The 12,044-nt window shown below is 37.1% G+C and overlaps 1 protein-coding gene across 3 annotated transcripts in view; it reads left to right on the plus strand.

Moving 5' to 3' along the window:
* The window catches only part of ELAVL4 (ELAV like neuron-specific RNA binding protein 4), a 157,286-nt gene that overhangs the window by 49,562 nt on the left and 95,680 nt on the right, over positions 1–12,044 (plus strand). Inside the window, exon 1 of one of the 3 annotated variants that reach the window (XM_011926244.1) lies at positions 7,412–7,502. The exons of 1 other annotated variant lie outside the window; for it this stretch is intronic. In XM_011926244.1, coding sequence (XP_011781634.1) covers positions 7,494–7,502 — 9 coding nt within the window. In that variant the 5' untranslated portion in view covers positions 7,412–7,493. Of the gene's footprint in view, positions 1–7,411; positions 7,503–9,766; positions 9,890–12,044 lie in introns of those variants that run through there. One more of the 3 variants, XM_011926238.1, reaches the window with a different exon arrangement.

Below are 12,044 nucleotides of genomic sequence, written 5' to 3' on the forward strand. Positions count from 1 at the left end.
AAAAGGCATTCTAGATGGAAGAAATGACAGCAACAAAGACAAGTGTTGTGAGAGAATAGATTGTCATATCTAGAGCTGTGTATATGGAAAGAAATGTCTTGGAGGTATCAGGAAACTTTATTATAAAGACAAAATTGTAAAGAGCCTTGAATGCTGTACTGAATAATTGGACTTGAAAAGAGCAATAAGGATCTTAAAAAGATTTTTAGGCAGGGGAGTAACAGAACATAGGGCAAATCGTAAGAAATTGACCATGTTTGACTGCTTTTAACCTATAAAAACAATTTCATGTTTCAACCTAATAAAAAATAGTGAACATTTTTGAGTAATTAGCAGCATGTCACACCCCATAATACATGCCTTACATGGATTATCTCATCTAATCCTCACAAGTTTAGGCATTATTGTTGTCCCAGTTTAAATACGACACTACAGTTCAGAGAGTATCTTTGGGCTTAATCAAAGTCCTGGTCCCTGACTTTTAAAAGCCCATGGTTTTAATGATTTTTAACCAACCATCTCCAGTTCTGCATTTTATTAAAATAACTTGGTTAGGCACAGTGGTGCATACCTGTAATCCCAGCACTTTGAGAGGTCAAGGCAGGAGGATCGCTCGAGTCCAGGAGTTTGAGACCAACCTGGGCAACATAGTGAGATCTTGTCTCTACTAAAAATAAAAATAAAAATTTAGCTGGGTGTTGGAGAAAAGGCCTGTGGTCCCAGCTACTCAGAAGACTGAGGTGGGAGGATGACTTGAGCCTGAGAGGTCAAGGCTGCAGTGAGCCATGATCACACCACTGCACTCCAGCCTGGGTGACAGAGCAAGACCCTCTTTCAAAGAGAAAGAAAAAACAAAACCTCTGGTGACCAGACTGGGTGTTAGAGGAACATGCTACTACCCTGGCTCTTTCTTTGAGGCAGATTTAAAAATCTTCTTCAAAAGCTTAATTTCCCTTTAGCCAGCATTATTACAGTGTAAAGTCAGTTGAAAATCTGAGTAAACCCTACTGAATTAAAATTGCTAATTAAAAACTACTTATTTTTAAACTCTGACATATTAGAGCTGGCAGAGACTTCAGGAATCATCTAGTTTCATTTCTTATTTACTCAAGAAGATTGTGGTCCAGAGAGGAGAAGTGGTTTGCCTGAGGTCATAGAATTACTAGTAGCAGAGATGAAACTGGCCTTCATGTCTCCTGGCTCTTCCTTTTATGTTCCCGAGTGAATTAAAATGGATCTTACTTTCACAAACATGCACCAATCACCTACTGTGTATAAGGCCCATTGTTCTAGGTATGTTCTTCAGTTCTCTTACACATGCAAATGTGTACAAATTCATGTTAGGTAGATGGTTCAGTTTGGCTAACTACTGATACTATGTCAAAGATATGGGGGAAATCTGTCTTTTAGCTATCCATATCATGGAATTGGCACACATAAATTGATAGTAAATTTTTAATAGTGAAGATATCCATTAAGATTACTGTTCTAAGCCCTTGTGTGTTCTGTTTTCTTTTGCCCCAAGGTACCCATGTGCTAACAAATAATAAAGAAAAAATTTCAAGCAGGAGTTTTTACATTATTTGAGTTGTGAGACATTGAAGATCATGTAAGCATTTCAAAATCCTTGAACAAGATGTAAGTTTTAATAATATGCATAACATATATAACACACATTTACATTCATAGGATTTTTGAAGGCTAGAGAACTTTTTTGCAAGCATTCTTATTTCACTAACAATGGAAAAATAATCAATGTTATGATTATGTAATTATCCCGCGGTTCATTTTATGGGTAATGAAGTGGGCAAAGTAGGTATCAAATAATAAAATTAGTAAATACTCTGTATTCACTCTTCTTAGTAAGGGAGGAATAGCAAGTGGTTAGATTGAATAGTGAGTTCAATATCAATAACCCTTTTAAAATAACCTAAGTGTAATTTCTATAATGACTTAGGATTAACAATGACTTGATTAAAAAAAAAAGGAAAAGTTACGTTTGTGAATAATTTTAGGGAAGGACCAGGGCTTTTCTAGACACTCAAATTTTGTAGAAGCCTAGCATCATTATGGTTACCTCACAATATCATAAAGGAAAGTTAACACAAAATAGCCACTTGTAGCAAACAAGGCTTTGGGTGTTGTAATGTTAAAACTTCTGTTCAAAAACCTTACATTAAGAAAATACTCATCTTCGTTAAAGATGTGATCCTTTTCACGGAGGTATTTTGAACTTGAAGCTGCTGTTGCTGAGGGGTTGCTAAGGGAAATGAGCTACTCAGCATTAATGTGTAACTTTACTCTTCTGCTTAAAAGTAGTTAAATCATTTCCCCAGCTTTAGCGTCAGAGAGGGGAAGAACTAAAAAGGGTCAAGTGGAGAGTTGCCTCTTTCTGACAGTTGTATAGCATGCCTGTCTTGTTTTCCACATTTTTTTATTCACCTCTCATAGAGAAAGGAAGCAACCTTTCTGGGCATAAGAGAGTTGGAAACTAGACTACCAAGTAGGGCAGGGCTTGTAATAAATGTAGAATGTCCCTGGCTAAGGCAGAAGGGAAGTGCCTGACCACTGAAAGAAAAGCAGCCATGGGCTGTTGATCTAAGGCTTCTGCTGGTGACCAACCTCAGGAAAGGGATTTTTGTAATAAGTCAGCATTAAGGATGACTTGATAAAGAAAGTTATGTTTTACTGAATAGAGCATTGACCACCAAATTATACCCTAAGTAGTTGGTTCAAAAGTTTTTCTGAATTATTTGAAATCAATAATTTATATTCTTTTCTTGAGTGTCCACCATATTCCAGGTACTGTTATTGTGTGTGCTGGGGTTATAAGGCAAATAACGTACAATTTCTGCCATGCAAACTCATAGTACAGTGTGAAAGTAACAGTGAACTGCCTGGGTGCGGTGGCTCACATCTGTAATCCCAGAACTTTGGGAGGCCGAGGCAGGCGGATTACCTGAGGTCAGGAGTTCAAGACCAGCCTGACCAACATGGAGAAGCCCCATCTCTATTAAAAATAAAAATGCAAAATTAGCCGGGCATGGTGGCACATGCCTGTAATCTCAGCTACTCGGGAGGCTGAGGCAAGAGAATTGCTTGAACCAGGAAGGCAGAGGTTGCAGTGAGCCGAGATCACGCCACTGCACTCCAGCTTGGGCGACAGAGCGAAACTCCGTCTCAAAAAAAAAAAAGAAAAGAAAAAGAAAAAGAAAGAAAATAACAATGAACTATAATCCATTGAATGCAATCTGTAATTGAATTGCTTGAAAATTACTGAGGTCTAGAATTATGTTCACAGTTGGATTTTTAATAAATAAAATTTGGAAATATTTGTAAAGATTAATGTTTTGGGACTTGAGTAGACAATTTCATCTAAAGATCAGTCACTCTCTACACCACTTCCAAGCATGGGGAATGGAATAACACATGCACAAAATAATGTAGACAAAATGTTTCCCTTGTAATCCTCGTAGGACCAGAGTTCTATTATCACCTGGTGGCAGAATAGTGAATTTACAGGCATAGATTATTTTGATTGTTACTGTTTTAAATGTCAATAGAAGTCAAAGACATTATTTTGAATGTTAGTTTTTGAGTATAGAGTAACACAGAAAATAAGACTTAAATATCTTTAGATTCACACTTTTCTATATAAGTTGGTATGTTATAGAGAAAAGACTGTGGACTGAGGCTGGGCATACGTAAGCGTGAAACCTAAATTGGCCTCTTCTTACTAGTTACATGATCTTGAGAAAATCAATTAAATTTTGTAATCTCTAGTTTTCTTGTTGGAAATCTCAGAGTTACGAGATTTATAGGCACAGCACCTACCATAATGTTCAACACACAGTGAATGTTCCATCAATATAATTCTTGTTCCTTTTATAAAGAACTTACCGAATAAGAGGTCTGCCCTCCCACAGTAGTCATACCTTAATATCCCTCTATTTATAGCTTTTAAAAATGGAGGAGGTTGGAATAGATTCAGAGGAGCCCTCACAGGGATTCTGGCTAGGATGTGATGGCTGTCGGTATCTCTTTCCTTTCCCCCTACCCCACCCCTATTCTTATATGAAAAATATTCTGCATTTTCCTAGCCAATTCTTTTTTTTTTTTTTTTTTTTGAGGCGGAGTCTCAGCTCACTGCAAGCTCCGCCTCCCGGGTTTATGCCATTCTCCTGCCTCAGCCTCCGGAGTAGCTGGGACTACAGGCGCCCGCCACCTCGCCCGGCTAGTTTTTGTATTTTTAGTAGAGACGGGGTTTCACCGTGTTAGCCAGGATGGTCTCGATCTCTTGACCTCGTGATCCGCCCGTCTCGGCCTCCCAAAGTGCTGGGATTACAGGCTTGAGCCACCGCGCCCGGCCCTAGCCAATTCTTATCATTCTTTGGACCTCGCCTCAATTCAGGCTTCTCCCATGAAGCCTTCCCTTCCCCCACAGAGGGAGGCTTATCAACTATCTCTAACACTTAATTTTGGTATTCTTTTTACATCCTTCCTTAGGCTATTAGGATTCATGCGTAAAAAGGAAAGCTCCTTCCCAACCAGATTTTAAGCTCCTTGAAGGTAGGGACTATGACTTCTATTTCTTTTTATTGTTCACATCAATAATTTAGTACTGAACTTTGCCCACAAGACTAAATAAATGTTTATCTGCAGCAGGCACTTTTTTATTAGAACTGGAACAGACCGTTCAGCCTTTGTTAGTTATGATTGTCTTGTTATTCTCTAGTTATTTTGAGAGTCTTTGTATAATATCTTCCTCAACAAGACTGAATTATCCTGAAACTAATACTGATTTATGCATTTCCTCCCATTCTGCATATTAGTAATAATTGCTGCCATTTAGAATGATGCCTCCACCAAGCCTATGTATGTTGTTTTTTCTTTTTTTTTTTATGGCAACAAACCATAAGTGAAGCATTATTGTGCCTATTTTACAGATGAGGACATTGAGGCTTATAGAGCCTAACATATCATTTTTCCTGAAGGAGATGTTCAGCAACCCCTAGTTGAATCAAACAGAATGGGCCTTGGGATAGTACTTGAAGTGTTAATGAGTGGGACTATTGATCTTCCTTCATTCCCTGTAACTCAGCACTGCTTGGAAATAAGGATATATAACTTAATTCAACTACTGTTTGTTGAGCAACTACTGTATGTAAGGGGTTTTTTCAGGTTTAAAAGAGGAAAAAGGGGTAGGGTTGGGCACTCAATCAGGTACTCATCCTGCTTTCTAAAATGTTTTGCTTTCCAGCTTTAATCTTTTGTATTTCTCCCACTCCAGATTTACAGCCTGATCGTAATAATAGATTAAATGAGATATCTTGAGGACATACCTAGCTAAAAGCATGTCACAAAGAAATCTTTTCAAGAAAATTTTTTAAATAATTTTTTTATTTTTTTAATCTTGTTATTTTTTAGTTGAGAAAAAATTGAACATGACTTTCACCTTCCCTTTCCTTTCTCTTCTAGTCTGTGCCCATCTTTCTCACTGATTCAGCAAATATTTACTAAGGCTGGGCACAGAGGCTTATCCCTATAATCTTAGCACTTTGAGAGGCTGAGACAGGAGGATCCCTTGAGGCCAGGAGTTCAAGACAAGCTTGGGCAAAATACCAAGACCCCTATCTCTACGAAAAAAAAAAAAAAATCTTAATTAAAAAACACAAATATTTACTGAGCATATTCTTCTGTGACATAATGGAAGAGATATCTTACTTTTGGATAAGGAAAACACCTTTCTAGAAGTAATGCTTAGATATTATAATTGTCACTACTGTGGGGTTGAGTAAAATTCTGTATGTCAAGGGCCTAATACAGTGTTTGCTATACAGTAGACTCCTGGTAAAATATAGCGTTTTCATTTGTGCTATAGAATTCCTGTTAATTTCTTATTTCTTCTTCTCCCTTTCTCCCCTCCCCTCCTCTCCCTTTGACCTTTTCTTCCTTCTTTCTCCTCCTCTGCCTCCCTTCTTTTTCCACAGATGTACCTTCTTTGCCTTTTACATATATTCCTTTATTATTAGTTACAGAATTATAAATGAGTCCAGAATTTTTTTTAATTCCATATCAAATCATTTTTAAAAACGTATTTAACTGACCAACCACTATATCCTTTAATGGTGTGAATAGCTACTCCATACTTTACCTGCTCAGTGCACTTAGATGTATAAAAATTTATATATATAGCAGAGATTTTTGTTTGTTTCTTCGTTTTGGTTTTTTACTTTTTGTAAAGTTTATCTGAACTGATATGAAAAGGCCCCAAATCCCTTAATGCAGGGATCTTCAGAAATCTCTGTGTGTTTTCACATTGACCCTGCTGAGTTTTTTAGGGGTTGTGATGAAGACTGTATCAGGGAAAAGTCCAGACAGCCATTCTACCTAAATCAGATGCTTGGATAAATGTGTATTCACCTTTTTTTTTTTTTTTTTTTCAGAATTTTGTAAGTAAGATAGGTCTCCCGTACTTCAAATTTTCTTTCCCAGAAAGAGATTCTAGTGCTTTAAGAGTATGGTCAAAGGCACATTTGAAAAAGTAAGCATACATTGACTCTGGAAAGGCATCTTACTTTCAGCTGCTGTTCTTGCATAAGGCTTAGGAATATGAAAAGAAAGCAGGAAGATGAAGTATGAATCTACTTTTAGGTCCATTTACCTGCACAGGTGAACGCTTGGTGGTTTAGACAGGTTAGACATCCATTTGTCACATTTCCCCCCACAGTAGCATTCTTCTAGCTTTCCCACAATTTGTAGTAGACAAACTCCTTAGGAAGGAGAAAGGCATTATTGACTATCAGGTCATATATCTCACAGAGAACATTCGACAGTGAATTTCTGGTAGACTCTTTCACGTCAGTCTGGTGCATCTTTCTTGCCTCTGTAGTATGTTTGCATTTTCCTATAAAAATTGATTTAATATTTCTACATGATAAAGAAAAAAAAAAAAAAAGAAACCAACACCACAATTCAACAAAGGAAAATTAAACTTTAAATTTTCTCAAAAGCTTTTACATATAGGATACCATTTTCTGGGCAGACTGATTGTATTTTTCCTAAAGAAAAAAATGCCAGCAGTCTAGGTTTATTTTTCAAGGGAAGAGGTAAAGGATAAAAAGAAATTGAACTACAAGAAAATGTCAGGTCGTAGTCACTGATGACGCTATTTAAATGGTGTGCTATTAGGGCAGAGCACATGGAATTCCTGATTTCTGCCTAACAGTGAAGAAGGGCCAGCAATTATCTATATGTGTGTGTGTGGATATGTGAGTGTCTGTTCACTCTACCTTCCCACCCCATTTTGCTAATTCAATTGAGGGGCAAGAAGAGGTAATCCAGACAGCCGGAACAGGAGGAAAAGGTCTGCAGCTGTGCTGGGAGGGACTGGTGTGAAGAGAGAGGCTCAGTCTGACTTGGAGTTTTGTGCTGTTGCACGTGAATGCTCTGGAACTGCCCTAATCGACTGAAAATGAGCCGGCTACCGTCATATGGAACAGGTCTGTTTAGCCACATCGCTGGATAGCCTGGCAGATGGTAGACCGTCAATGGGTGGTATTGATTGGCTGGATTTGCCTTAGGGTAACAAGACTTTGGGTCCTTAAAAACCCGCTTCATCTTATTTTCCTTTGTGCAGCTTCATACAGTAGTGGTTTTCTCTTCTCACGACCCCCAGTCCCCAGTATCCCCTTTTTCCCTTTTCAAATTAAAAGTCTTCCTTGGTAATCAAAATAGAGAGGTTACCTTGAGATAAACACTCTCGAAATTATCACCAAGGCAAGAAAACTTGAGAATATTTTATTTACTAGGCTGATTACATTTTAATGTTTGAAGAAAGTGACATTTTTTAATTAGTGTTTAAGACATATGGTGAGTGTACAAATTAGCTTATTTCATACAACCAGAATTTGATGAGAGCAACTCCTCCTTCTCACTCGCCAGTTAAAAATTGTCACTTGAAACTTAATATATGCAAGGAGGTTAAATGGTATTAAGTGATGCCGTCTTGACTTAAAGATGAAGGAGATAGTCACTATCGTGTATGGCTAAATACTGCCTGGATGGGCTGGAAAAATATTAGTGTCAACACCTGTGTTTGCAAGAAAATGTAGAGGTTCCAGACCTTTAATTTTGTCCAGCCAAGAAAAGAAAATCCCAGGTATCTGTGTGTGTTGGTTTCTGTTTTAGACACATGTGGAACATAGAATGGTGTTGCATGCTTTGTAAGTAATAAGATCCTCCTTAAAATCAGGCCATATAACAATATAAGTGATGTAATTTGTTTTTATTCAGGTGGTTCTATATCCTTTTAACATACCCCCAATCACTTGGAGCTTTCAACTTGGGACAGTCTATTTATTCTTGGCAGAGGAGTAGATTAATTGGAATAGAGTGGTACAAAGGAGATGCCAAGTTAGCTATACATCCAAAATAGTATACGACAGAAATGTTCCACTTCAAGGCAGATCTTCGGGAAAAAGAACAGCAATGGGTAGAGATATGTGATTGGCTTGCTCTTGTGGTTGTTTATCACTATTCATTTAATTGTATTTTAAAAAGAGAGGCTTAAGATTTTGTATTTTTTTTCAGTGTCTTTACTTCTAAGCTTTCAGTTATTTCTTATCAGGAAAGACCCACATTAAATAAACTTAATTTCTACTCAGAAGAAAAGTTACACCCTTAAACTCTTGCCTCCATCTTCTGTGTGCTTCATCCAAATGCACACTTCTGAGTTTTCATCACTGTGTGTGAATATTTTTCTGTTTTTGCTTAACAGAAATATTTCCGTGAGGTTTTTGGCCTTCCCCCTTGCTCTGTGTTGATTGTATTTTCCTTGTTCATCCTTTGCTGAATGAAACAAAGCTTGCTTGTGTTTCATTCTTCACAGTTCTTATTAGAATTGGTGGCAGTGTTTTGTTTTGTTTCATTTCCTTGCTTTAAGTCAAGAGAAGGAATTTTATTTATTTATTTTGACAAAATATAGTGAGAGACAATCTTGCCTGTTAGGATGCTGGTGTTTCTCATGTCACATTTTACACCCAAAAGCTATTCCAAGGGGAAAAAAAAGAAATATTTTAAGATGGTTCATTTGAATCTGTGCACTCTACCCACCTGGTGGTTATACAGTGAACTGTTACTTTAAAGAGTAGTTTAAACACCAGCCATGTTTGGGGCAGGCTGCTCTTGCAAAGAGAGCAGTACATATAACAGGAGTCTACTGTGTGTGAGATAAGGGGAAAATTCAGCTCACTGACTAGAGGTTTTAATGTACGAACTCTAGGGAAATAATATATTGACTGTTCCGTGACACGCAAGAAAATTGAAGAACCCTTTGCAGACGGAGTGCTTTGCAAAGGATTCTATCTGTTTCTCTTAAAACAAAATCTGTGGCAAGATGTTTGAAATCAGCAGGACGCTTAATGCTGCTTTGTTAAATAATGAGGTAATATTTTGTCACTTTTTTCTGGGCAGCATCTGTTTTCCTCCCCCCCCTTCTTTTTTTTCCCTATATTTATGAAGGATTCCTTTTTTCCGCCTCATGGAAGTCAAGGAAATACAATTCACGCTTCCATTTCTGTTCCTTCCTTTTGGTGCTTTTGGAGAATTTGGTTGTCTTTTTTTATTTGCAGTTTCAGCCGGCTGCTGTTTCCTAGCCCATTGTGCCACGTAAGGCTTCTCCACTGCGCGGAGTAGGTAGTTATTAACGCTGAATTGGCTTCTGGTACAGTCCATCTGGACTCTGTGTGGGAAAGCTGGCTGCCGGCGACTGATGCTGAGATATCTGCAACCTTTGGGATGTGTGCATGGTGGCAAGGGGCTGACTGATATGAGATTACTTCTTTTAAGGGAAATTGTTATTAATGAGTCAAGAAACTGCTCATTTATGGTAAGAGGAATACAGCGGTGTTGGCAGCCCCACAGTGCTGGGATATCATTTTTAGGTTGCCTTAGCTGCTTGAGTGAGACAAGTTTCTTTCTGTGGTGGTGGATTGTGGCAGGAAAAAAAAAAAAAAATCATGCATGACTGGGAGACTCGCCTGCCTGATTCTTGAGATAATATATTGAGAATCTGTTGCTTTACAAATGTCACACACTGATGTAGCGGTCAGCCCCTCACTCTGAAGGATGAATGGTACTATTGGAAATGCGATAATAAGGTTGACTTTTCCCAACAATAGGATTCTGCCTTTGTCTTTAGAGAAAAGGCCTCTGAGGACATTTGTGCATTTGTTTGAGGATTCCGTTGAAAGACTTTAGAGTGGAGGTTTGTGGAAAAGTGATCAAAATAAGAAATGCATGAATTTTTTAGCCTAGCAAAACCAGCTAGTTATTTATACTGTATATACAGCTACTATTTTGGAAAAGTGGCCAGAATATCTTTTAATATACCTAATGTTAATTTATGGTTCAATAAGTGTGCTGAGGTTAGTATGGATGGGAGAAAAGCGTTTTGTAAAATTTTATCTTTTATAACCTCCAGAGAAATCTAAGTAAATATTTTGTTCCAAGCGAGCTGTTTTTATTTGTGTGTCTGTCAGCATTGTCTTAATGTTTACTTTTTACAATATTTTAATATTGGTGAAATTGCACTCAGAGTTTATGTTGTTGATTTGGGGCACACGTACCTACTCTGTGCACATATGCTGAACCATTTAGAACACTTTAACCTGTGAATTCATCCTCAGTACACAGTTCAACAGATACTGTAGTACTATTGTGACTCACAAGACATTTTATACATTTGCTAAAGAAATTACTTTAAAAGTTTACTTAATTATTGTTCCACTTTAAGGAATTATAGTTTTAACATTTTTACTATTCTATTTCATGTATTTTCATTTCTAATAGCTGAACGTATTCATACTGAAGTCTAATGGATTATGCAGCGTACCCAACACATATTTTTTTATGATGTATCTGTATTTTCTAAAGTATGAATATATATGTATGTTTATATGTGTGTATTCATGAAACAGTATCTTTGACAGAACAGTTTTAGTCTTGAAAAATGTAAGATTATTTTATTTTCTAATAATTTTTCACAAACCCATTTTATTCTTGGACTTTGAAACCCAGAGATATAGCATATTTTTTGGTCTTTATTTCTACTCTGCCTAGTTCTGTCTCACTGCCAAAGATTAAAGATTACATTGAATTTTGTCTTTGGTAATATGTGTTACCACTGTGTATTTATCGAAGAACAAATTGATTAAATTATGAGTTAAATAAACAGTGATACATTAGTTTTTTGCATAGGTGTGAAGCATGAACTTCTCAGGTAAGCCACTTTAAAAACCCAAACCAGAACAAAAAATACACTATGATGGCTTGGTAGTGTAGAGGCTATAAAATATGTAAATAGGCAGACAAACTGTATACATCACCACACACTTGCTAAATGTCTCTTTGCAAATCTCTTAAGAGGCCAAAGACAAAAAGACATCCCTTTGAAGGAGAGAAGCAAAATCACTTATTTAGCTAAGCAAAATGAGCACTCTGCACAGGTTTTGAAATGAGGCTGTTGTCAAAAGCATGCTTTACCTTTCTCTAAAACAGTAGGAGAAAGTGTTTTAGTGGATTTTTAAAAATTCAGATCATGCCCCTATCCAAGTTGAAAAATAAATTCATTTAAATAAATCATTCATCATCCTTAGTTTTGAAAAGCTCAGACAGAAGGCAGAAAGGTAGAGGCTGACAGCTGCCCCTCCCGTATCCCCACCATTTTTTTTCTTTTTGTTTATTAGGAAATAGTTTTCTGAGACAAACTTGTGTGAACCTAGTTCACGGAGCAAGCTTAATCCCCAACTTGCTTGCTTTTGAAATGTTGGCCATGTTAGCTGGAGAAGGAGCATTACTTACTAAAAATCAACAATATCAGGAAATAATAACGTTAAATTGTAGATGAATTAGCACATTAAAGTGCTTTTGTTTTATCTTTAAGCCTACAGGCAGATCATTAAATATGCATTTCGCTAGAAAGCAACTGTCTGGAAAGATAAGGTGGTTGAAAATATTCTACAGTGGAAAAGCCCTCCATCAGG

The sequence above is a fragment of the Colobus angolensis genome, unplaced genomic scaffold (assembly GCF_000951035.1).
Source record: "Colobus angolensis palliatus isolate OR3802 unplaced genomic scaffold, Cang.pa_1.0 Scaffold68, whole genome shotgun sequence".
NCBI lineage: Eukaryota > Metazoa > Chordata > Mammalia > Primates > Cercopithecidae > Colobus > Colobus angolensis.